This window comes from Mercenaria mercenaria, chromosome 7, assembly GCF_021730395.1.
Source record: "Mercenaria mercenaria strain notata chromosome 7, MADL_Memer_1, whole genome shotgun sequence".
In the NCBI taxonomy this organism is placed as follows: Eukaryota; Metazoa; Mollusca; class Bivalvia; order Venerida; family Veneridae; genus Mercenaria; species Mercenaria mercenaria.
Window position 1 is genome coordinate 17,912,659 of NC_069367.1, and position 27,669 is coordinate 17,940,327.

The 27,669-nt window shown below is 38.6% G+C and overlaps 1 protein-coding gene across 1 annotated transcript in view; it reads right to left on the reverse strand.

Annotated features, from left to right (window-relative positions):
* LOC123554817 (histone demethylase UTY-like) overlaps positions 1–27,669 on the reverse strand; it is a 473,287-nt gene that overhangs the window by 191,870 nt on the left and 253,748 nt on the right. The window contains exons 12-15 of the mRNA XM_045345168.2: positions 16,259–16,434; positions 11,465–11,552; positions 10,995–11,208; positions 149–253 (exon numbers count right to left, since the gene is read on the reverse strand). Of these exons, the coding sequence (XP_045201103.2) occupies positions 149–253; positions 10,995–11,208; positions 11,465–11,552; positions 16,259–16,434 (583 nt within the window). The remainder of the gene's footprint in view (positions 1–148; positions 254–10,994; positions 11,209–11,464; positions 11,553–16,258; positions 16,435–27,669) is intronic.

Sequence of the window (27,669 nt, forward strand, 5' to 3'; positions counted from 1 at the left end):
GGGTATGGGAATACGCACAATCCAAAGTGTCAAAGCAAGAAAAATTTTAGATTTGGAAACTCTCCGACTATGGACACATTTCCTATTAAAACTACCACCAAATTTGACCTTGCTTAAAGATCAGCAATATGTGTAAATCACTGCTTACCTGATTTTGTTGTAACTGATGGAGAATTTGTAACTGGTGTGGTGAAAGTAATTGCGGAGGCCCTGGTTGGGATGTTGGGGAAGTGTCCAGCAATTCTGATGATGGCTGAAATTATCATAACTTCATCTTCATGATTCTATATAACTAAACATGCATAAACGAGTGATAGAAGTATAATTGCCATAAGCTGGGAACTAATCATCTAATCTGCAGCATATTGTATACGGCTTTGAATTTGCTGGGTTTTTTTCCAGCTATTTTTACAAAATGTGCTGGTTCACAGATTTTTAAATTCGCCATTTTCATAAAACCAAAATAATATTTTCATGGAAGTATTTTTTTCTATAGAGTAGATTTGACTGCATTTCTGATTGTCAGCTTTTATTAGTGTTTTGAAAATTGCACCACCATAATCTGGTATAAACAAGAGCACTGCCAAGCAGGGCAATATACGCCCGAAGGGTTATATCAGAAGATGGGAGCAAAATTTAAAGAACTTGACTGTTGAAGCCCAAAGGACAGGAACAACAAAAAAGAAGAAATTCTAAAAAAAACAAGAGCTGTCACTAATGGTGATAAATGCTCCCACAGCGCCTTGACCTTTGACCTGGAGACCTTGACCTTTGACCTGGTGACCCCAAAGTCAATAGGGGTTGTTTACTCAATAAGTACTATCAGCATGTGAAGTTTGAAGGTCCTGGGTGCAGTGGTTCACGAGTAAAGTGCCTTCATGCAAAAAGTTAATGTTGTGACGAATGAACAAATGCAAAAAGTTAACATTGGCCCCTGTGACCTTGACCTTTGACCTGGTGACCCAAAGTCAGTAGGGGCTGTGTACTCAATAAGTGCTATCAGCACGTGAAGTTTGAAGGTCCTGGGTGCAGTGGTTCGGGAGTAAAGTGCCTTCATGCAAAAAGTTAACGTTGTGACGAACGAACGAATGGATGGACAGTTGAAAACTAATATGCCTCCCTTTGGGGGCATAAAAAAAATTTCTAAGTCCTTAAAAAATTCCTAAAGTTATGTCAAAATACATCTAAAAATTGGATGTACCATCCATGTTGGTCTCAGTTTTTACCTACGGCCAATGATAAAAATGTTTCAAAATAAGCTATTTATAGTAACAAACAAGAGGCCATAAAGACCCTGTATCGCTCACCTGACCTATTGACCTAAAAATCATCAAGATTAACATTCTGACCAAGTTTCATTAAGATATGGTCATAAATGTGGTCTCTAAAGTGCTATCTAGCTTTTCCTTTGATTTGACACGGTGACCTAGTTTTTCACATGACCCAGATTCGAACTTGACCTAAAGATCATCAAGATTAACATTCTGACTAAGTTTCATGAAGATACCATCATAAATGTGGCCTCTCTAGTGTTAACAAGCTTTTCCTTTGATTTGACCTAGTGACTTAGTTTTTGAACCTACCTGACCCAGATATGAACTTGACCTATAGATCATCAAGATTAACATTCTGACCAAGTTTCATTAAGATACAGTCATAAATATGGCCTCTTCAGTGTTAACTAGCTTTTTCTTTGATCTGACCCAGTGACCTAGTTTTTGACCCCACATGACCCAAAATTCGAACTTGACCTAAAGATCATCAAGATTAACATTCTGACTAAGTTTCATGAAGATACAGTCATAAACTGTTTATCCCGCTACCAAAGTTAAGTGTATTTTTGACAATCATATAGCATCTTTATTTGATTCCAAATTACATCCAAAGGATGTTCATGTGCTACACAAAGTAGTCCCATTCATGAACAATGTGGATGAATTATCAATGATCAAGCAGTTCTTATCCAACCTCTATCCATTCACACTGACCATTGAGATTATACAAGATCTATCAAAGATAAGGTCATTGTTACTTCACTGACTTCCAGCTGTCAATTTAGATAAGGTCATGTAAGGTCAGGCAGAGTTAATCTTAGACATTAGGCATATTTGTATTTGATTCTTATACATGTATATTTATAGATTGGAATTAAAACAGAAAATAAATCTAGCAAAACCCGCAATCATCAGACATCTCAAGGCTTTGATTTACTAAGTCAGGGGCCATAACTACTACACAACAGAATGAATCCGGACGCAAAACCCCAGGTGCACAACTACACATGCTGACCAACAATCCTGTAAAGTTTTGTGACTCTAGGTCAAATACTTTTGGAGCTAGGCGCGACACAACATTAAAATGACCAATTTTTACAAAGTCAGGGGCCATAACTCCTATACAACTGAATGAATCCGGATGCGAAACCCAAGGTGCACAACTACACATGCTGACCAACATTCCTGTAAAGTTTTGTGACTCTACGTCAAATACTTATGGAGCTACGCGCGACACAACATTCTCTGAAGGACAGACGGACGGAGGACGGACGGACAAGGGCAAATCTATATGCACCCCCCCCCAAAAGTTGGGGCATAAAAAAATTATTGTAAAGAGAACAAAAAGGGATCTGCCAATTAAAAACTAGAATACTGCAATGCAGAGCAATATACACAAAGCAAAGTCATATATGACCTTTGACCCCTAAGTGTGACCTTGACCTTGAAGGGAGTCATCAAAAACATGCGCTCTGCACATCTCCTCAGTGTGGTGAACATTTGTGCCAAGTTTCTTTGAAATCCTTCAAGCAGTTCAAGATTTACAGAGCGGACACGAAATAGTCCTATAACCTTTGACCCCTAAGTGTGACCTTGACCTTGAAATGACACATCCAAAACATGCGCTCTGCACCTGGTCTTGGTGTAGTGAACATTTGTGTCAAGTTTCTTTGAAATCCTTCAAGGGGTTCAAGAGTTAACAGAGCGGACATGAAATTGCTAACAGACGGACGGACACCGGGACCATAACATAATATGTCCCTTCGGGCATATAATAAGGTAATCATAAACATGTTTAACCTAATGATTTCATGGAGACAAATATTCTTTTCATTAAGATTGGACCTAAAAACATAGCCTCTCAAGTGAAAACAAGCATTTTCTTTTATTTGACCTGGTGACCTAGTTTTCTATCCCACATAACCCACATTCGAACTTGTCCAAAAATTCATAAAAACAAACATTCTGACAAAGTTTCCTTTGATTTGACCAGGTGACCTAGTTTTTGACCCCATATGACCCAATTTCAACTTAGCCTAGAAATTATCAATATAAACATTCTGACCAAGTTTCATGAAGATAGGGTCATAAATGTGGCCTCTTGGTTGTTAACAAGCTTTTCCTTTGACTTGACCTGATTACCTAGTTTTTGACCCACATTTCCCAGTTTCTATCAAGGCCTAGAGATCATCAAGATAATCATTTTGTGCAAGTTTGTATCAAATCAAAGCCTAAATGAGACCTCTACATGGCTGAAAGGGCCAAAATAGAAAATTTTGCCCCATTGAGGGGCAGTAACTCTAGAACCCATGATGGAATCTAGCAGGTTTTCGAAAGGAACCAAGATCTTATTGTGACTTAAGTTGTGTGTAAGTGTGGTTAAAATCAAACACAAAATGTCACTTCTATCATCTTCAAAAGGTAATCAAAGGCCTGATGGGCCTGAGAGTCGTCTAGTGATTGATGTACTGGTAGTATAGTCTAAACGGCAAAAGTATAATATCAAACAAGAGGGCTATGATGGCCCTATATCGCTCACCTGAGTACCATTGCTCTTAATGATAAGATCAAGTTTTGATATAGATCACAAAAACATACACTTTAAATATCATCAGGATACTTATTTTCTTGTAAGTCCCTTTTGACCTATGGGTCACATACTAGTCAGGGCCAATCTCCTACCAAGTTTGAGTGTCCTAGGCTCAAATGCTTAAATAACATTTAAAACCAATCTCAATTGATGCTGCTGAGGTATATTCATTTACATAAAATAAAGGGAGGTAATTTGTCATAAATTCAGTCAAAAGTTATCTACCCTGATTGTACGAGTCCATCTGATGGCATAAATGACATTTCAGATCAGTATGTTCATTGGTTACTGAGATACACCCATTTTATTTGAAACAAAGGGAGGTAATTTGACATAAAATCAGTCCATAGTTATCTACCCAAATTGTCTCAGTCCGACTAATGACAATAATGAAATTTCAAATGAGTCCTATAAATACTTACTGAAACAAGCAAATTCGATGAATTGGTATCCCCCGCCGAAAGGGTTTGTGGTGAGGAATGGCAAAAAGATATATCCGGCAAAAAGTTAAGGATGTTAATAAGAAGCAAATAATTTCATTAGTTAAAATCAATTTAACAGAAAACAAATGTTTAATTAAAGAGTACATAATAAATGTATGATACTTTGATCCTGACTTAAGAATTTATTTTGAATGGGATATGCTTACTGTAATAAGCTTAGCTTTTAAAATTAAATGCAGTTAATTGAAATGTGAGCTTGAAGTTTAACTGGAATGAAATATTGTCTTTGAGTGGTTTGGCACCAGGTGTTGCTGTTTTACATGTACAGTAATAAACATAAAGATCAGATGTCCTTAAGAGAACACAGGTAAGATATCTTGAACATGGCTGAGGGCAAGGTTTGTGCAGTCACAACTTAACATGTTGAAGGTTTGAACATTTAAAAAAAAGAAAAAAAAGGAATGGAAATATATATATCTATATATAGATATATGTATATTTATTTTTTTAGGGGGTGGGGAGAGGTGCAGAGGAGAGGAAACAAAATTTCACATGTTGATTATAAATATTGACTGAAAATTAAAAATGAAAAAAAAAAAGGTAAAAGGGTGAAGTTGGAGTGGGGGGGGGGGGGAGCAGAGGATGCATGATCAGTGGTGGGCATGACTGGATGGGGAAGTGAGGTGGTGGAATGGTACAACTTGGAAGGTTTGAAAAAAATCTAAAATAAGAAATGAAAAATAAAAATTTTTTTTTGGGGGGGGGAGGGGGGTTGGGAGGGGGAGGGGGTGTGACCAAGGCAAGTGGGTGACCAGGTGTTGGTGCGCAACTTCACATGTTTATAATAAATGTTCACAGAAAAGAATAAAAGAAATTTAATGAAATTCTGCCAAATGGTAAGTTTGTAATGTACAAATATGTGGATTTTTAGACAATTAAAGGGCAATAACTCTGAAGTTACAAATAGAAATCCGTACAAAATTGTCTGTGCACAACCACATTATAGTGCTCTAAATTCTGTTAAAGTTTCATAGTTCTAGGTCAAATATGTCAAAAGTTATGATGCAGAAATTGGCATATCTATAGATCTATAGTACCCTATATAGTTAACACTAGAAACTTCTAAGGGCCATAACTCTGGTGTTACTTGGGCAATCTGTCTGAAACTTGATGGGCCCCATAACCTCATAGTGGTGAACATGTATATGAAGTTTGTTTAAAAAAATCTAAAATAAGGAATGAATTTTTTTTTTCTTTTTTTGGGGGGGGGGGGGGGGGGGGGGGGGGGGGGGTGTCAGGGGATAAGGGGGGGAGGTGTGTGATCAAGGTATGGGGGTGACCAGGTGTGGGTACACAACTTCACATGTTTACAATAAATGTTCATGGAAAAGAATGGAAGAAATTTAATGAAATTGTACCAAATGGTAAGTTTGTTGTGTACAAATATGTGGATTTTTATACAATTAAAGGGCAATAACTCTTAATTTACAAATAAATCCAAATGAAATTGTGTGTACACAACCACATTATGTTGATCTAAATTCTGTTTAAGTTTCATAGTTCTAGGTCAAATATATCAAAAGTTATGATGCAGAAATTGCCATATTTATAGTACCCTATATAGTTAACACTAGAAACTTCTAAGGGCCATAACTCTGGTGTTACTTGGGCAATCTGACTGAAACTTGACGGGCCGCAAGAACTCATTGTGGTGAACACGTATATGAAGTTTTAAATAAATATTCCCAACCATTTCCTAGATATGGCCCCGGACGGACGGACGGACGGAAAGACGGCGGACGGAAAGACGGACTGAAGGACGGACGGACGGACAACGCCAAAACTATATCCCTCCGACTTTCGTCGGGGGATAATAAATCCATTTTTATTATAATCAGGGGAGGTAATCATGCATTGCTATATGCATGTAGAAGATACAGAGTACAAGCCTTTACAACAATATATTAGAAAACTTAAGTAAAAGTAGAAATTTCTTACCATGGAAGACATAATATTTCAAACCAATCTCATTACAAGCTGCTAGGTACATGTATATTCATTTACATAAAAGATAAAGGAAGGTAATTTGTCATAAGTTCAGTCAATATGTATCTTCACTGATTGTCCAAGTCCATCTGATGGCATAAATGAAATTTCAGATCAGTATCTTCATTAGTTACGGAGATATACCCATTTTAATTTGAAATAAAGGAAGGTAATTTGATATAAAATCAGTCCATAGTTATCTACCCTGATTGTCTGAATCTAAATTAATAATTTCGAGGGCTAAGAGCGAAACTAGTCTATCTGCTTCTATTTCTATATACACTTAGACTAGTTTTGCTCTGAGCCCTCGTAATGACAATAATGAAATTTCAAATGAGTCCTATAAGTACTTACTGATACAAATTCATTTTGATTAAAATCAGGGGAGGTAATCAGATATGAAATAACTCCAGAACCTATGATTGGATCTGACAGATTCATCATGGAATCCAAAATTCATTGTTGTTAAAGATATTTTGCAAGTTCATATCATATCAAACCATAAATGAAGTCTCTATATGACTGCACAAGCCAAAAATAGCAAATTTTGGCCCTTTAAGGGGCCATAACTCTGAAACCCATGATTGGATCTGGCCAGTTTTCGAAAGGAACCGAGATATTATGTCAATACAAATTGTGTGCAAATTTTATTAAAGTTGATTGCAAAATGTGCTCTCTATCGTCTTCACAAGCCAACAAGAACTGTCACAGGAGACAGCGCGTTTGACTATTTCGATGCTGGATAGTGAAACTCGGCACATCTGAGGAAACTAGAGCTGTCACTGGAGTGTTTAATGACTCCAATTGTGGATAAAGATATTGCACAATAGCCTGAGTCTATGTCAAAAATATCAACTTAAGTAATAAGAGAGGTAAAGATAAAATGTATCAAAACACTATATAAGTATATCCTAAGCAAAAAGGGGCATAATTCATTAAATATTGGTGCAAGAGTTATGCAGCTTGTGTCATATAGTGTGGGCGATGACGTTGAACAACTATTTTAAGTTTGAATCAAATCCATTCAGTAATAACAGAGACAGAGTGAAAGTGCATCAAAACTTTAACCTAAAATTCTAAGTAAAAAGGGGGAATAATTAATGAAAAATTGGTGCCAGAGTTATGCACCTTGCGTCATATGGTGTGGGTGATGATGTTGAACAACTATTTTAAGTTTCAATCAAATCAATTCAGTAATAACAGAGACAGAGTGAAAGTGCATCAAAACTTTAACCTAAAATTCTAAGTAAAAAGGGAAATAATTCATGAAAAAAATTGGTCCCAGAGTTATGCACCTTGTGTCATATGATAAGGGTAATGATGTTGAACAATTGTTTAAGTTTGAATTAGATCCATTCAGTAATAACAGAGATAGAGTGAAAGTGCATAAAAATTTAACCTGAAATTCTAAGTAAAAAGGGGAATAATTCATGAAAAATTGTGCCAGAGTTATGCATCTTGTGTCATATGATGTGGGTGATGATGCTGAACAACTATTTTAAGTTTGAATCAAATCCATTTAGTAATAACCGAGGTAGAGTGAAAGAGCATCAAAACTTTAACCTGAAAATCTAAGTGAAAAGGGGGGATAATTCATGAAATATTGGTGCCAGAGTTATGGCCCTTATGTCAGATGATGTGGATGATGATGAGGAATAAGTATTTCAAGTCTGAATCAAATCCATCAAGTAATTACAGAGATAACTTGAAAAAAGAGAAAGTGCACCAAAACTTTAACCAAGGTGGGGACACGGAAAGATGCCGATGCCGACGCCGGGGTGAGTAGGATAGCTCTCCTTATACTTCTTATAGTCGAGCTAAAAATGGCAAATTTTGGCCCTTTAAGGGGCTATAACTCTGGAACCCATGATGGGATCTGGCAAGTTTTCGAAAGGAACTGAGATATTATGCCAATACATGTTGTGTGCAAGTTTTATTAAAGTTGATTGCAAAATGTGGTCTCTGGAATCCATGATGGGATCTGGCCAGTTTTCGAAAGGAACCGAGATATTATGCCAATACAAGTTGTGTGCAAGTTTGATTAAAATTGATTGCAAACTGTGGTCTCTATCGTGTTCACAAGAAATTGTGAATGGACGACAGACGGATGGACGACGGACGATCACAGAAGCTCACCTTGTCACTAAGTGACATGTGAGCTAAAAACAGGTCAGTAGGTCACAATGATGATCACTGAATTTGAAAAATCTTCACAGAGGACCATTAGATGATGTCACATGCCAAATAGTAAGGCTCTACGCCAAGCCGTTTTGGACAAGAAGATCTTTATAATTTTTCCTTTTGGTTGCATGGAATTCAATTCATTTTGACAATTCTGAAAGGGGGCCACCCAAGGATCCTTCCTGTGAAATTTGGTGTAATTCTGCCCAGTGGTTTTCAAGATGAAGATTTGTTTAGAAAATGTTGACGGACGGACGACGACGCCTGAAGCTGGACATTGAGCGGTCACAAAAGCTCACCATGAGCCTTTGGCTCAGGTGAGCTCAAAAGTCTAGGAAATATGATCAGATAATTTTTGAGGTATTTTTTCCTATATAACTCATATAAAAACTATGTGACCCTCGGGGCAGGGCCTCTTTTCACCCCTGGGGCATAATTTGAACAATCTTGTTAGAGAGCCACTAGGCAATGCTACATACTGAATATCAAAAGCCTATGCCTTGAACTTTCAGTCAAGAAGATCTTTAAAAGATTTTTTCCTATGTAAGTCTATGTAAAACTTGGGACCCCAAGGGTAGGGCCTCTTTTTACCCCAGAGGCATAATTTGAACAATCTTGGCAAAGGACCACTAGGCAATGCAACATACCAACAAGAGGGCCATGATGGCCCTATATAGCTCACCAGAGTTGATCTGGCCTTCTGACCTAGTTTTGGACCCCATATGACCCAGTTTCGAATTGGACCTAGAGATCATCAAGACATTCTGACCAAGTTTCATAAAGATTGGGTCACAACTGCAACCTCTTGAGTGTTCACAAGCTTTTCCCTCGATTTGACCAGGTGACATAGTTTTTGACCCAACATGACCCAGTTTCAAACTTGACCAAGAAATCATCAAGAGAAACATTCTGATTACGTTTCATAAAGATTGAGTCACAACTGTTGCCTTTAGAGTGTTCACAAACTTTTCCTTTGATTTGACCATGTGATCTAGTTTTTGACCCTACAATACCCAGATTCAAATTTGACCTAGAGATCATCAAGACAAACATTCTGACCAAGTTTCATAAAGACTGAGTAACAACTGTGACCTCTAAAGTGTTCACAAGATTTTCCTTTGATTTGACGGGGTGACCTAGTTTCTGATCCCACATGACCCAGATTCAAACTTGACCTAGAAATCATCAAGACAAACATTCTGATCAAGTTTCATAAATATTGGGTCACAACTGTGGCCTCTAGAGTGTTCACATGGCAAATGTTGACGGAGGGCGGATGACGACGGACAATGACCGGTCACAATAGCTCACCTTGAGCACTTTGTGCTCTGGTGAGCTAAAAATCAAAAGCCTAGCCCATGCAGTTTCAGACAAGAAGATTTTTAATTTTTTTTCCCTATATAAGTCTATGTAAAACTTTGGACCCCTGGGGCAGGGCCTCTTTTCACCCCAGGGGCATAATTTGAACAATCTTGTTAGAGAACCACAAGACAATGCTACATATCAAACATCAAAGGCCTAGGTCTTGTGGTTTCAGACAAGAAGATTTTCTTATATAAGTCTTAAGTAAAACTTGTGACCCCCGGAGCGGGGCCTCTTTTCACCCCAGGGGGCATAATTTGAAAAATTTTGGTAGGGAACCAAAAGGCAACGCTACATACCAAATATCAAAGGCCAAGGTCTTTTGGTTTCAGACAAGAAGATAATATAAGTTTTTTGCTATAAAAGTCTATGTAAAACTTGGGACCCTGGGACGGGGCCTCTTTTCATCCCAGGGGCATAATTTGAATAATCTTGGTAGAGGACCATTAGATGATGTCACATGCCAAATATTGATGCTCTATACCTTGTGGTTTCGGAAAAGAAGATTTTTGAAGTTTTCTCTATATAAGTCTATGTAAACCATGTGACCCCCCCAGGGCGGGGCCGTATTTGATCCTAGGGGAATAATTTGAAAGACTTTGGTAGAGGACCACTAGATGATGCTACATACCAAATATAAAAGCCCTAGGACCTGTGGTTTTGGACAAGAAGATTTTTTAAGTTTTTCCGCAACCAGAGTTCTATATGAAATTGAATTCTTTGAAAAATTTTAAAGAAGACCATCCAAGGAACATTCCTGTGAAGGCTCATCAAAATTGGACTGATGGTTTAGGAGGATTTGTTGTGTAAAGGAAAGTGTGGACAGACGGACGCCGGACGGTGCGCGATGTCAATAGCTCGCCCTGAGCCTTTGGCTCAGGTGAGCTAAAAATCAATCAGTGCAAAGTTTGTGATGGTATGCAATCAACAGACAATTAATCTGACCTGCGGCAAATACTAGAATATAGACTTAATAGATTTTTTGACTCACAGACCAGTAGACAAAAGATGGGTTGTTGTGACAAAAACTCTATATCTCACCCAGTCAGGGAGAGACTGATTTCTCTAAAACATTTAAAAACTGCCTCATTTACAAACCCTTTTCCTAGGCTGCATTTTCTTTTTTTTGTCTTCCAGCACTGAACCTTGACCACCAAAGTTTTGTTGTCCTGATGATGGACTTGCCCCTCCGGACTGCGGCATCAAAGGTGATTTCTGAATCGCATGTGGGGTCCCTGAGCCTTGTCTAGAGGTTAACTCAGCAGGTATGGGAAGAGCCCAAGCTTCTTCAATGCTAGGCAATGTCTTTGGTCTGGAACAGGATGAAATAAATATATATATGTATATATAAGCATATAGTGTATATATATATCTCACACTCAGGGGTGTCAACATTTCTGACCCTTGGGCAATAATTTGTATAAATTTCAGTAGAGTCAAACCCTGATATCACAAGCCAAACATCAGTTCCAGTTACTGCAGCCAATTACTACTACCAGTAATATTTATGTGCAGACAAGTGGATTTATCAATCAATATCAATAATAATACGCAATGGATATACATACTTGTTTTGCAGATGCTGCATGGGAATCTTTGAGAGATGTTGCTGTAGAAACTTGATTTTCCCGTTCAGACTAGGACTAACTATACCTCCTGTAAAATAAAGTAAATCTTTGTGACTAGCTTTACACAGAAAACCATCAATTTATGTAGGAGTTAGTAAAGAACATATAGAGTAAAAACTAGTAAAGAGATTACTAAATAAGAGCTGCAACAGGATGCTCAACTGGTAACAAGAGGGCCACCTGAGTTACCCTGCTTGCTTAAACAGATTTGGTAGATGATTCAAATGCAAGGGAACTATCTGAAATTATTCTAAAATAGTGCCAGTGTTTTCCAACAAGTACATTTGCAAAGTTTCCACTAAATAAATATGGCAGGTACTCCTCGTTTAAACGGGTCAACAGTGTTGTTGTACTTATAAATAAAATAAACTGGCCCGGTTTATAGGTTGGTCAGGGCTACGGATATGCAATATGTATTGTATTTTGTCATTAATTTTGAGCATGGATCCCCTTCAGTTTAGAACCGTCCAAGTTTACAAACATGATTGTTTATTTTATGAGTAGTGTTAGAATGTGTGAGGGTGGGTGCATTGTGTGTATGTGTATCCATGTTTTATGCATCTACTAAATCAACATGACAGGTAGTGTGTGAAATAATTTGAACAATCTTGGTAGAGGTTTACACAAGGACCATTTGTGTCCAATTATTTTAAAAATCACCCCAGCAGTTGCATATAATACTTTTAAAATTTCCACTATATACATAAAAGGAAAACAGACCACACCCTCTGGTGGCAATGTTTTTTGACAAAACCAAATAATTTGATCAATCTTGGTAGAGGGTCCCACATGGACCATTTGTAAGAGATCATTTTAAAATCAGGCAAGCAAGAAGATTTTTAAAGTTTCCACAATACACATACCAAGCTCCCTGGCAATGTTCTCTGACAAATTGGAATAACTTGAACACTCTGGGTAGGGAATCACATAAGGACCATTTGTGTGGTGTTATTTCAAAGTATGACTAGCGGTTTAGGAGGAGATGTCATTTGAATATTTTTTCTATCTTTAGCTCTAGTGGCCCCTTGTGTAACCAAGTGAATAATTTGATCAATTCGGAAGAGGACCATCCAAGGGACATCCAGGCCAAGTTTCATCAACTTCCACCAAATGGTTTCAGAGGAGATGTTGTTTAAAGGAAGCGTGGACAGACGTCAGATGGATGCAACACAGTGAGCAATCACAATAGCTCACCCCATCCACCCCCCACCCTCAAGCACTTTGTGCTCAGGAGAGCTAACAAGAGGGTCATGAAGACCCTATATCGCTCACCTGTTATACTTGGCCTAGGAATCATCAAGATAAACATTCTGACTTAGTTTCAAGAAGATAGGGTCATAAATGTGGCCTCTACAGTGTTAACAAGCTTTTCCTTTGCTAAGAGTGGTGGCCTAGTTTTTGACCCCACATGACCCAGTTTTGAACTTGGTTTGGGAATTATCAAGATAAACATTCTGTCCAAGTTCCATGAAGATAGAGTAAAATGTGGCCACAATAGTGTTAACACGCTTTTCATTTGATTTGACTGAATGGCCTACTTTTTGACCCCATATGACCCAGTTTTGAATTTGGAATAGGAATCATCAAGATAATCATTCTGACCAAGTTTCATAAAGATATGGTCATAAATGTGGCCTCTAGGGTGTTAACAAGCTTTTCCTTTGATATGACCTGATTTTTTTGTTTGTTTGTGTTCAGGTTTAACGTCTTTTTCAACAATTTTTCAGTCATATAAACGACGGTGTCTACCTGTAGCAGTGAGCACAATGCCCAAGTTTATAGTGCTGCCTCACTGGAATATCACGCCGTAGACACGTGGCATGATACCCCACCCAGTCACATTATACTGACACCGCGCTGACTAGTCCTAGCACTATCCCCTTTATGCTGAGCACCAAGCGAGGAAGCTTCTAGTACCATTTTTTACGTCATTGGTATGACGCAGCCAGGGATCGAACCCATGACCTCCCGCACTCGAAGCAGTTTCACACAAGAAGATTTTTAAAGTTTCCACTATATACATACAGGGAAAAGTGACCACGCCCTCTGGCGGCCATGTTTTCTGACAAATCAAAATAATCTGAACAATCTTGGTAGAGGGTCATACAAGGACCACTTGTGTGAAATTATTTCAAAATCAGACCAACGGTTTAAGAGGAGATGTTGTTTGAAGTTTTTTCTATTTTTAGCTCTGGCAGCCCCTATGTGCAATCAAGCGGAACCGTTTTAACAACTTTGGTAGAGGAACACCCAAGGAACATCATGGCCAAGTTTCATCAAAATCCATTCAGTGCTTTTGGAGGAGATGTCGTTTAAACACTAATGTTGACAACAGACAACTTGACGCACACACAGACGGCAGACAACGGACACAGTGTGATCACAATACCTCACCATGAGCACTTCGTGTTCAGGTGAGCTAAAAACAAGAAAGTAGGTCAGTAGGTCAAGGTCACAGTCAAGTGACCCCTAATTACTTTGGGTCATCAGGTAATTACAATGAAACAATCTAGGAAATATGATCAGATAATTTTTGAAGTATTTTTTCCTATATAACTCATATACAAGTGACCCCTGGGGTGGGGCCTCTTTTCAACCCAGGGGCATAATTTGAGCAATTGAGCAATGTTAGAGAACCACTAGGCAATGCTTCATACCAAATATCAAAGGCTTAAGTCTTGAACTTTCAGACAAGAAGATTTTTTAATTTTTTCCTATAAAAGTCTATGTAAAACTTGGGGCCCCCGGGGCAGGGCCTCTTTTCACTCCAGAGGTATAATTTGAATAATTATGGTAGAGGATTATTAGGCGATGCAACATACCAAATATCAAAAGCCTAGGCCTTGTAGTTTCAGGCAAGATTTCTTTTCCTGTCTATGTAAAACTTGGGAAACCCTGGGTGGGGCCTCTTTTCATCTCATCGGCATAATTTGAATAATCTCGGTAAAGGACACCTAGGTAATGCAACACACCAAATATCAAAAGCCTATGTCTTTCAGTTTCAGAGCAAAAGATTTTTTAAAGCTTTTTCCTATATAAGACTATGTAAAACTTCGTACCCCTGGGGTGAGGCCTCTTTTCACCCCAGGGACATAATTTGAACAAACTTAGTAGAGGACCACAAGGAAATGCTACATACCAAATATCGAAGGCCTAGATCTTGTGGTTTCAGACAAGAAGATTTTTAAAGTTTTTTCCTATATAAGTCTAGGTAAAACTTGGGAACCCCAGGGTAGGGCCCTCTTTTCACCCCAGGAATTAAATTTGAACAATTTTGGTCGAGGATCATAAGGCAATGCTACATACCAAAGGCCTAGGTTTTGTGGTTTCAGACAAGAAGAATTTTTTTTTTCTATACAAGTCAATATAAAATTGGGACACCCGGGGAGGGGCCTCTTTTCACCCCAGGGTAAGTCTATGTATAACTTGAGATCCCCGGGGCAGGGCCTCTTTTCACCCCAGAAGCATAATTCAAACAATCTTGGTAGAGGACCACTAGAGGATGTCACATACCTTATATCAAAGCCATTTGCCCAGTGGTTTTGGACAAGAAGATTTTCAAAGTTATAAATCTATGTAAACCATGTGACCCCCCTCCAGGGCAGGGCCATATTTGACCCTAGGGGGATAATTTGAACAAACGTGGTAAAGGACCATTAGATGATGCCACATACCAAGTATCAAAGCCCTAGCTACTGTGGTTTTGGACAAAAAGATTTTTAAAGTTTTTCCTTTTGGTTGCCATGGCAACCAGAGTTCTGTATGGAATTCATTTCTTTGACTTATTTTCAGGAGGATCATGCAAGGAACATTCCTGTGAAGTTTCATCAAAATCAGACTGGTGGTTAAGGCTGGGCGGTGTTGACGGATGCCGGACGATAACAGACGCCGGACGATCACTGACCACAAAAGCTCACCCTTGAACACTTCGTGCTCAGGTGAGCTAATAATAACCAAAACATTGGAGGCTAGACTGACAAAAAAATGCAAGGTACATCAGTTGAACATAAAATAAGATTAAGAAGAGACGTGCCTGAACTTGGCAACTGTATCTCAAGCTACATAATGGCAGACGGAAAAATTGTGTTACTTCTGATGAGGCCATGTTCTATTTAGGGGGTAGCTATATGTGGTCGAAGAAGAGTGTGTTACATTAGAGACGGTGAAGATCCGGGTGAAAAGTTGAAGTTAGTTAAGATTCTTTTGCCACTGGTTTTATGGCATGGGCAGGCGTGTCGTATAGAGGCAAAACGGAGATTCTAGTCATCGACAAAGGTCGATAGTAAATATTATATCAACAAGATTTTGAAGCCATTTTTGAAGGACGATGTACCAAGACTTTTTCCAGAGGGATCAAAGAATATGGTCTTCCATCAGGACAGCGCATCAAGCCATACTTCATGACATACCCTGAAGTTCCTAAAAGACAATGAAGTGAACTTTGTAAAGTCTGAGAAATGGACGCCGCCCGATGGATTCTGAAATATGGGGGATCCTGAAACGAAGACTATACAAGCAGAGAATTAACACCCTGAGAGGCCTAATAAAGGAGCGCTTAAGGACAAATGGCAAAAACCTGACCAAAATACAATAAATAAGACTTTGGAATCATGACCTAAACGCGTCATCTCATATACAACTGTCGCAGATCTCATATTGGGAAATAAAATTTCAGGTAAGATTATTGCGTTTTATTTCATGTTCAAAAGTAAGTGGGGCACATCTGTATGTTACCTTTAGAAGTCTTAGTTGCATTGATGTAGCATGTCAGAGCATCTTTAGGCTGGTTACACGTTTCATACAGCAATCCAAGGTCTGTCCAAGCTGCAGAATGTGATTTGTCAAGTTGCACAGCACAGATGTAAGCCTGCAATGCATCCATAGGCTGATTCTGTTGTTGATAGAGAACCCTGAAAGAACAATAACCACAGATACAAAAGATGGACTGCAACTTTTAAACCACTTTTTTCAACACTTTTTTCATTTACTTCATCTAGCCCCTACAACACTATGTAAACAAGAGGGTCATGAAAGCCCTATATCGCTCACCTGAGTTGCTTGCTTGAACAGTACTACACAATGCTACATAACAAATATCGAAGCTCTAGGCCGTGTGGTTGTGTACAAGAAAATCTTCAAAGTTTTCCCTATACAACTAAAATCTTCAAAGCTTTCCCTATATAACTGTATAAACTCTGTGTGTGTGTGTGTGTGTGTGTGTGTGTGTGCGTGCGTGTGTGTGTGTGTGCGTGCGTGTGTCTTTCTCAACAATTTTTCAGTCATATGACCCACGGTGTAACCCTCAAGGGGCCATATCTGACCCTAAGGGGATCATTTAAACAATCTTGGTAGATGACCATAAGATGATGCTACGTACAAAATATCAAAGCCCTAGGCCCTGTGGTTTTGAACAAAAAGATTTTCTAAGTATTTCCCCATGTAAGTCTATATAAATCATGTAACCCCCAGGGTGGGGCCATATTTGACCCTATAGGCATAATCTGAACTATCTTAGTAGAGGCCCAAAAGATGATGCTACAAACCAAATATCAAAGCCCTAGGCCTGTGGTTTTGGACAAGAAGATTTTCAAAGTATTTCTCTATGTTAGTCTATATAAACCTTGTGACACCCAAGGGCGGTGCCATAAATGACCCTAGGGGGATAATTTGTAAAATCCAATGGTAGAGAACCACTGGATGATACTACATACCAAATATTAAAGCCCTAGGACGTGTGGTTTTGGACAAGAAGATTTTTAAAGTTTTTCCTTTTGCTTGCCATGGCAACCAGAGTTCTGTATGGAATTCAATTCTTTGAATATTTTTTAAAGATCATCCAAGGAACATCCCTGTAAAATTTCATCATAACTGGCCTGGTGGCTTAGGAGGAAATGTTGTTTAAAGGAAAGTGTGGATGGACAGATGGATGTCGGCCGGATGCCGGACATCAATGCAATCATTCTGACCAAAATTCATGAAGATCAACTGAAAAATACAGCCTCTATCGCATACACAAGGTTTTTCTTTGATTTGACCTAGTGACCTAGTTTCTGATCCCAGATGACCCATTTTCGAACTTGGCCTAGATTTTATCAAGGCAATCATTCTGACCAAATTTCATGAAGATCAATTGAAAAATACAGCCTCTATTGCATACACAAGGTTTTTCCTTGATTTGACCTAGTGACCTACTTTTTGACCCCATATGACCCATTTTCGAACTCTGCCTAGATTTCATCAAGGTAATCATTCTGACCAAAATTCATGAAGATCAATTGAAAAATACAGCCTCTATCGCATACACAAGGTTTTTCCTTAATTTGACCTAGTGACCTAGTTTTTGACCCAAGATGACCCATTTTCGAATTCGCCCTAGATTTCATCAAGGTAATCATTCTGACAAAAATTCATGAAGATCAACTGAAAAATACAGCCTCTATTGCATACACAAGGTTTTTCTTTGATTTGACCTAGTGACCTAGGTTTTGACCCCAGATGACCCATTTTCGAACTTGGCCTAGATTTTATCAAGGTTATCATTCTGACCAAATTTCATGAAGATCAGTTGAAAAATACAGCCTCTATCGCATACACAAGGTTTTTCTTTGATTTGACCTAGTGACCTAATTTTTGACCCAAGATGACCCATTTTCGAATTCGGCCTAGATTTCACCAAGGTTATCATTCTGACCAAATTTCATGAAGATCAGTTGAAAAATACAGCCTCTATCGCATACACAAGCTAAATGTTGACAGGCGACAGACAGATGCCGGACATCGAGCAATCAGAAAAACTCAGCTAAAAACCAGTGCAACTGCATTTCTTGCTATATGACCAGAATACAATGACATCTATCTATGTATCAAGTCTCATGAAAAATTATCTTTACTTGTACTTTCAAGTTATTGCAAGGTCCCATTCTGCCACATCTTTGCTGTATTTTTTTCGGGCAATATGTTGCCACTGCAACAAAATACTCGATATGTGTCATATGACACTGGTGTCCCCACTTCCAGTCATATGTTACTTTGGGGCACAAAAATGGCATGCATATTCTCCATAATGCCACCTATCCATGTATTATGTTTCAGGACAAATACCTTGTACTTGGATCTTACTGGAGTGGCAGACTGTCAGCATGGTGGCAGTGGTGTTGGGTGGGTGGGGGTGGGGAAAGAGAAAAATAAAATCAAAATAAAACTAGAGATGCTTTTTAGAAAAGCACATGTCTCCCACAACTGCCCCTATCAACAAGAGCTGTCGGAGGACAGCAACGCTCGACTATTTAACAGCCTTGTCGCTTGAATGAATAAGAAAGTCGAAAAAGGGGCATAATTTAGTAAAAAAGTAAAATAGGGTTATGGAACCTGCATAGTGCTTATCAGCTCATGACAGTGGACAAGTGTATGAAGTTTCAATCCATTCCCATTAGTGGGTACTGAGATACCAGCTTACATATAAGAATTTAACCCAAAAACTCCTAAGTTGAAAAAGGGGCATAATTTTGTAAAATGCAAAGTTGAGTTATTGACCCTTTGCACTGCACGTCATATCATGAAAGTGAACTAGTGTGTGAAGTTTCAATCCTTTCCCATTAGTGGATACTGAGATACCAGCTTACATACAAAAACTTAACCAAAAATTTCTATGTTGAAAAAGGGGCATAATTTTGTAAAAAATCAAAATAAAGTTATGGGACCTGCTTTGTGCATGTCAGATCATGACAGTGAACAAGTGTGTGAAGTTTCAATCCATTCCCATTAGTGAGTACTGAGATACCAGCTTACATACAAAACCTTAACCAAAAAATTCTAAGTCGAAAAAGGGGCATAATTTTGTAAAAAAGCAAAATAGAGTTATGGAACCTGTGCAATGTAAGTCAGTTTATCACAGTAAATAAGTGTGTGAAGTTTCAATCCATTCCCACAAGTGGTTACTGAGATACAAGCTTACATACAAAACCTTAACCAAAAATTTCTAAGTCAAAAAAGGGGCATAATTTTGTAAAAAAGCAAAACAGAGTTATGGAACCTGTGCAATGTAAGTCAGTTTATCACAGTGAATAAGTGTGTGAAGTTTCAATCCATTCCCACAAGTGGTTGCTGAGATACCAGCTTACATACAAAAACTTAACCAAATCGGGACGCGGACGCGGACGCGGACGCCGACGCATGGGCGAGTCCAATAGCTCTACTATTCTATGAATAGTCGAGCTAAAAATGTCTAGTTTCTCTTGATGGTTTAGACAAGTAGATCCAGTTAGATGGACTGGACGAGTGGATCCAATCAGTAATTCAAGGGCCATAAATTAAAAGTGCCTGGGCGGATTTGGCTAGTTATAGAACTTGGCTAAGGTCTTATGGCCAAATACATTTTGTTCAAGTTTGGTGAAGATTGGATGAGAAATGTTCGACTGAGAGAGCAGACAAGAGTAAAATGGCCGATTTTTTGATAATTCAAGGGCCGTAACTCCAAAATGCCTAGACTGATTTAGCTAGTTATCGATCTTGGCTGAGGTCTCATAGTCAAACAAATTTTGTTCAAGTTTGGTGAAGATCGGATGACAAATGTTCGACTTAGACTGCGGACAAGAGTAAAAAGGCCGATTTTTCGGTAATTCAAGGGCCATAACTCCAAAATGCCTACACTGATTTGGCTAGTTATCGAACCTGGCTGAGGTATCATGGTCAAACACATTTTGTTCAAGTTTGGTGAAGATCGGATGAGAAATGTTCGACTTAGAGTGCAGACAAGATTAAAAAGGCTGATTTTTGGTAATTCAAGGGCCATAACTCCAATACGCCTGGACCGATTTGGCTAGTTATCGAACTTGGCTGAGGTCTTATGGTCAAACACATTTTGTTTAAGTTTGGTGAAAATCAGATGAGAAATGTTCAACTTAGTGCGGACAAGCTTTGTGACAGACAGACAGACACACAGACTGGAGTAAATCAATATGTCTCCCACACCACTATGTATCAATATGTCTCCCACACCACTATGTGGTGGGAGACATAATTATCAAAGGATTTCAGAAAGACTGGCAAAATTGCATATCTCAAAAACATAATGACCAACATCTTCCACTTCAAACAAATATTTACAATAGTTCAGATTCTACCATTTCAATCCATAACAAACTTCTGCAAAAACAGCTGCATTATTTTAACAAAGTGATTTTTTCTTAATAGAAAAAGCACCTCTTTTTACAACTACATAAATGCAAATTCAAATTTAATCTGCAATGCATATATATATAAGAAGTACCTAACAATGTCGACAGAACCTTTGCACTTGAAAGATGATTCAGCTAGGGGTAAAGAAATGTGAACTATTTCTACTCAATATGTAGTCCACTAGGTCAATATTGATCTTGGAATCTCTCTTGCTGCAGATCTCCAAATATCTCACAGATAAAAATAACTATGGAAACTGAGAAACAATCAATGAAATACAGAGTCACAACTGCATAAAATTTTAGTAACTATTAGATTATAAGAAATATAACCAGTTTTATTAAGCAGAAATACAAACCCTTTTAAAAAACTAATCAATCTAAAAATTGTCCAAAAAGTAAAAATTGGGAAAATACCAAAGTAAATTTAGGGCCATCACTGACAGAAAATTTTAAGTTCTATACAAAGAACAGGTATAGTAGAGGTATAGAGTCAGAGACTGCTAAATATTTACATTGGAAATACTGTGTGTGAAATATATAATATGTCGCCCTACACCCAAACCAACAAGCAAATTCGTTTCCCTGTCAAGTGGGACAAAGGTTTTACCATACAGTGGGCCTTGATGGCCCTAGGTCACTCACCTGAGTAACAAACCATAACAGTGTAAACATGTTTTACCTCAGTCATTTCATGGAGACAAATATTCTGACCAATTTTCATTAAGATTGGACCAAAAAACGTGCCCTCTTGAGTGTAAACAAGCATTTTCTTTGATTTGAAGTAGTGACCTAGTTTTTTACCCCACATGACCCAGATTGGAACTTGTCCAAAATTTCATGAAAACAAACATTCTGACAAAGTTTCGGGAAGATTGTAGCAAAAATAGTGGCCTCTAAAGTGTATACAAGCTTTTCCTTTGATTTGACCTAGTGACCTGGTTTCTGACCCTGCATGACCTGGCTTTAAAATCATCAAAGACTTCATGATAACAAACATGCTGGACAAGTTTTGTGAAGATAGAATTAACTAGAATGTGTCTGTAGGACACAGGGTGTGCCCCCCCCCCCACCCCCCCCCAATGGTACATTTGTCACAAATAAGGGGCAATAATTCAAATGTTTGCAGTCTTAATAGGGTATAGCCTCAACAAACATTTTATGAAAAGGATTCATTATTCTAGGCCCTATACTTTTTGAGCTATGAGCATCACAAACAAAAAATCCACTATTTTGACTATTTCAAGAGCCATAACTCTGTAATAAGAGCTAAGATTCTCAAGAAGAATGCCAAGTGTGCAAGGTCACATCACGTTAAAGACTCCAGCAAGGTTTCCTGAATTTACGATAATACATCTAATACTTTTTGAGCTAGGCACATAATTAGGTGAAAAAGTGAATTTTTTTACTATTTCAGGGTCCATAACATTAAAAATAGGGGGTGGAGCCAGCCAAAAAATTAGAGGTGTGCAAGTTTATATCATGATAAAGACTTATGCAAGTTTTCAACCATTTATATTAAATACTTTTTGAGCTAGGTGCGTCACAAGGTGAAAATGTACATTTTTGACTATTTCAGGGGCCATAACTCTAAAAATAGGGGGCGGACCCAAATGAAAAATAGGAGGTGAGCAAGTTCATATCATGATTAAGACTCATGCAAGGTTTCATGAATCTATATCAAATACTTTTTGAGCTAGGCATGTCACAAGGTGAAAATGAGCATTTTTGACTATTTCAGGGGCCATAACTCTGAAAATAGGGGGCGGACCCAGATGAAAAATACGAGGTGCGCAAGTTCATATCATGATTAAAACTCATGCAAGGTTTCATGAATCTATATCAAATATTTTTTGAGCTAGGCGTGTCACAAGGAAAAAATGTGCATTTTTGACTATTTCAGGGGCCATAACTCTGAAAATAGGGGACAGAGCCAGACGAAAAATAGGAGGTGCGCAAGTTCATATCAAGATAAAGACTCATGCAAGGTTTCATAAATTTATATCAAATACTTTTCAAGCTGGGCGCTTCACGAACTATGGACGAACGGACGGACACACGGATAAGACCAAATCTATATGCCCCCACCACACATGGCGGGGGGGGGGGGCACAAAAATGTGCCCCCTAGGGTGTAAACAAGCTTATTCTTTAATTTAACAAGGAGACCTAGTTTTTGACCCAACATGACGCAGATAAAAATTCATATAATATTTCATGCAGACAAACATTCTGACCAAGTTTCATGCACATCAAATGAACAGGAGTGTTAACAAGCTTTTCCTTTGATTTGACTGGGTGACCTAGTTTTTGACACCATATGACATAGTTTTGAACTTGGCCCAGGAATTATCAAGATAAACATTCTGAGCAAGAAACCAAGATCTTATTGTGACTTAAGTTGTGTGTAAGTGTGGTTAAAATCAAATATAAAACGTCACTTCTATCGTGTTCACAAGGTAAAAATTAACAAATTTTGGCTCTTTCAGGGGTCAATCAGGGGCCGTAACTTAGAACCTATGATTGGATCTGAAAGATTCATCATGGAATCCAAGATTTATTGTTGTTGAAGATATTTTGCCAGTTTTTATTAAATTAAACCATAAATGAAGTCTCTTAATATATATATATGGTTGCAAAGGCCAAATTATTAAATTTTGGCCCATTAAGGGGCCATAACTCTGGAACCCATGATGGGATCTGGCCAGTTTTCGAAAGGAACTGAGATATTATGCCAATACAAGTTGTGTGAAAGTCTGATTAAAGCTGATTGCAAAATGTGGTCTCTATTCTGTTCACAAGCCAAAAATATCAAATTTTGGCCCTTTAAGGGGCCATAACCCTGGAACCCATAATTGGATCTGGCCAGTTTTCGAAAGGAGCAGAGATATTATGCCAATACAAGTTGTGTGCAAGTTTGTTTAAAGTTAATTGCAAAATGAGGTCTCTGTCATGTTCACAAGCCAAAAATATCAAATTTTGGCCCTTATAAGGGGCCATAACTCTGAACCCATGATGGGATCTGGCCAGTTTTCAAAAGGTATCAAGATATTATGCCAATACAAGTTATGTGCAAGTTTGGTTAAAATTGAGTGCAAAATGTGGTCTCTTATCGTGTTCACAAGCCAAAAATAAATTTTGGCCCTTTAAGGGGCCATAGCACTGGAAAACTTGATGGGATCTGACCAGTTTTCAAAAGGAGCAGAGATATTATGCCAATACAAGTTGTGTGCAAGTTTTATTAAAGTTGATTGCAAAATGTGGTCTCTGTCATGTTCACAAGCCAAAAATATCTAATTTCTGGAACCCATGATGGGATCTGGCCAGTTTTCAAAAGGTAAAGAGATATTATGCCAATACAAGTTATGTGTAAGTTTGATTAAAATTGAGTGCAAATTGTGGTCTCTATTCTGTTCACAAGAAATTGTGGATGGATGGACGGACGAAGGGCGATCACAAAAGCTTACCCTGTCACTATGTGACAGGTAAGCCAAAATCAAGTGATTCTTGTGTTTCAATAACATGTAATCTGTCAGTAAATATGTTTCAAAGCCTTCTTAAGAAATATATAAAGCGTTCTTCAGTTATCATCCAGAAACCATTTAACTGTTCCGGGTCACTGTGACTCTGACCTCTGACATACTGACCTCAAAATCAATAGGGATGATCTGCTGGTCACGACCAACCGCCCCATCAACTTTCATGATCCTAGGCCAAAGCATAATGAGTTATCGTCTGGAACCATTAACTGTTCTGCATCACAATGACCTTGACCAACTGATCTCAAAATCAATAGGAGTCATGTGCTGGAAATGACCAACCTCCCTACCAACTTTCATGATCCTAGGTCCAAGCATTCTTGAGTTATCATCTGGAAACCATTAACTGTTTTGGGTAACTGTGACCTTGACCTCTGACCTACTGATCTAAAAATCAATAGGGGTCATTTGCTGATTATGACCAACCTCCCTATTAACTTTCATGATCCTAGGCCCAAGCGTTCCTGAGGTATCATCCAGAAACAGATTGGTCTACAATACTGACAGACCGACTGACAGGCATCTGCAAAACAATATACCCCTCTTTTTCGAAGGGTGGCATACAAATTCTAAGTTAACAAGAACTCGTTGAACACAAAATGTCCCCTACCTCCCTACCTTGATGCATTCAGTAGCTGCATAAGGAGGGAAATTATAGTGGTCACTGAGTAATGATTATTGGTCATTTATCAGTCATAAGTGACCTCCATATCAAATTTGATCTTAAACCAAAGCATTCTCTCCCTATCAACTTTCATGATCCTAGGCCAAAGCGTTCTTGAGTTATCATCCAGAAACAGACTGGTCTACCGACCGATCAACATCTGCAAAACAATAAACACCTCCTTTTTCGAAGTGGGGCATAAAAGGGGCATAACTCTGTCAAAATTAAGATCAGAGTTATGGAGACTGTTTCTCCTGGTGTAGACTTTGATAGTAAACAGGAGCTTGTAGAACAAATGCCCCTTCCCCCTTTAATGCATTCAGTAATTGCACAAGGAACCGAAATTATTTGGTAACTGTGCACTGGACATTTGACACACTGACCTCAAAACAATAATTATGAGTCATTTACCAGTCTTAAGTAAACTCTGTATCAAATGTGATCTCAGATCAAAGCATTATTAACTATAATTATATAGTTATTTGGCAAAAAAAGTTCTACAGTTCTAGGTCAATGTGACCTTGATCTTTGACTTACTGACCTCATAATCAATATGGGTAAACTGCTGGTCATGACCAACCTCCCTATTAAGTTTTGTTATCTTAGGCTCAACCATTCTCAAGTTATCATCCAGAAACGGTGTCACTGTGACCTTGACCTTTAACCTCAAAATCAAAAGGGTCATCTGCTGGTCACTACCAACCTATCAACTTTCATGATCCTAGGCCCAAGAGTTCTCGGGTTATCATCCGGAAACTGTTCTTAAGTTAACATCCGGAAACGGATTGGTCTACAGACAGACAGCTAGATTATAGACCGGCCGACATATGCAAAACAATATATCCCACCTTCTTCGAAGTGCTCGGCGATATATATGACCATTTTGTGTCAGTTCGCCATAAAACCTAACTCACTCACTCACTCACTTCGAACTGAGGCATAATAACTATTCTAAGTTTCTAGTCAAAAGCTTTGATAGTAACAGAGATATTTAACTTTATCAAAAACTTTAACTAAAGAAGAGCTCATAGAACACGAAATGTCCCTCTTGATGCATTCAGTAACTGCACAAGGAACAGAAATTATTAGGTCTCTGTGTACTGGATGTTTGACATACTGATCTCAAATCAATAATTATGGGTCATAAGTGACCTTCGTATCAAATGTGATCTTAGACCAAAACATTCTCTAGTTATTTGGCAAAAGCGTTCTACTGTTCTGGGACAATGTCATCTTGACCTTTGACCTACTGACCTCAATGATCAACCTCCCTATCAAGTTTCCTGATTGTAAGCCCAAGCATTCTCAAGTTATTGTCCAGAAACTGTTTTACTGTTCCAGGTCACTGTAACCTTGACCTTTGACCTACTGACCTCTATATCAATAGGAGGTATCTGCTCGTCATGATAATCCTCCCTATCAAGTTCTTGATCCTAAGTCCAAGCATTCTCAAGTTATTGTCCTGAAATGGTTTAACTGTTCCGGGTCACTTTGACCTTGACCTTTGGCTTACTGACCTCAAAATTGATAGGGATCATCTGCTGGTCATGACCATCCTCCTTATAATTTTTTATGATCCTAGGCCCAAGCGTTTTCGAGTTATCATCAGGAAACGATTCAACTGTTCTGGGTCACTGTGACCTTGACCTTTGACCTACTGACCTCAAAATCAGCAGGAGTCATCTGCTGCATCTTGATCAATCTCCTTATCAAGTTTGGTGATCCTAGGCCCAAGTGTTCCCAAGTTATTGTCCAGAAATGGTTCAACTGTTCAGGGTCACTGTAACCTTGATCTTTGACCTACTGATCTCAATATCAATAGGGGTAACCTGCTGGTCATGATCACCCTCATGATCAACTTTGATGATCCTAGGCCCAAGCGTTCTCAAGTAATCATCCAAGGTCATCTGCTGGTCATGAAATACCTCCCTATTATCTTTTGTGATCCTAGGTCTATGCATTCTCAAGTTATCATACAGGAATGGTTTAACTGTTCTGAGTCACTGTGACCTTGACCTTTGACCTAGTCACCTCAAAATCATTAGAGGTCATCTGCTGGTCATGACCAGCCTTACTATTAAGTTTTGTGACCCTAGGTCCAAGCATTCTCAAGTTATCATATGGAAACGGTTTAACTGTTCTGAGTCACAGCGACCTTGACCTTCGACTTACTCACCTCAAACTCTATAGGGGTCATCTGCTGGTCAGGACCAACCTCCCTATCAACTTTCATGATCCTAGACCCAAGGTTTCTTGAGTTATCATCCGGAACCTGTTTTTCTGTGCCGGGTCACTGTGACCTTGACCTTTGACCTACTGACCTCAAAATCAATAGGGGTCATCTGCTGGCCATGTCCAACCTCCCTATAAACTTTCATGACCCTAGACCCAAGCGTTCTCGAGTTATCATCCGGAAACCGACATACCGACATTCCGACCGACATCCGAAAAACAATATACCCCTTCTTTGAAGGGGGGCATCAAGATTCTAAGTTAAAAAGGGGCATAACTCTGTCAAACTTCAAATCAGATTTATGGGGATTGTTCCTCCTGGTGTAGACTTTGATAGTAAATAACTATTTTATGTTTCAAGTCAATAGCTTTGATAGTAACAGAGATATTTGACTTTATCAAAAACTTTTAACCAACGGCAACGGGGAGGGCAAGTGCAATAGCTCTATTTTTTCTTCGAAAAGTCGTGTTAAAAAATGCTAATTTCTTCAAGGTCAAGGTTACTAGGGAGCCGACACTCACCATGGAGGGGTAC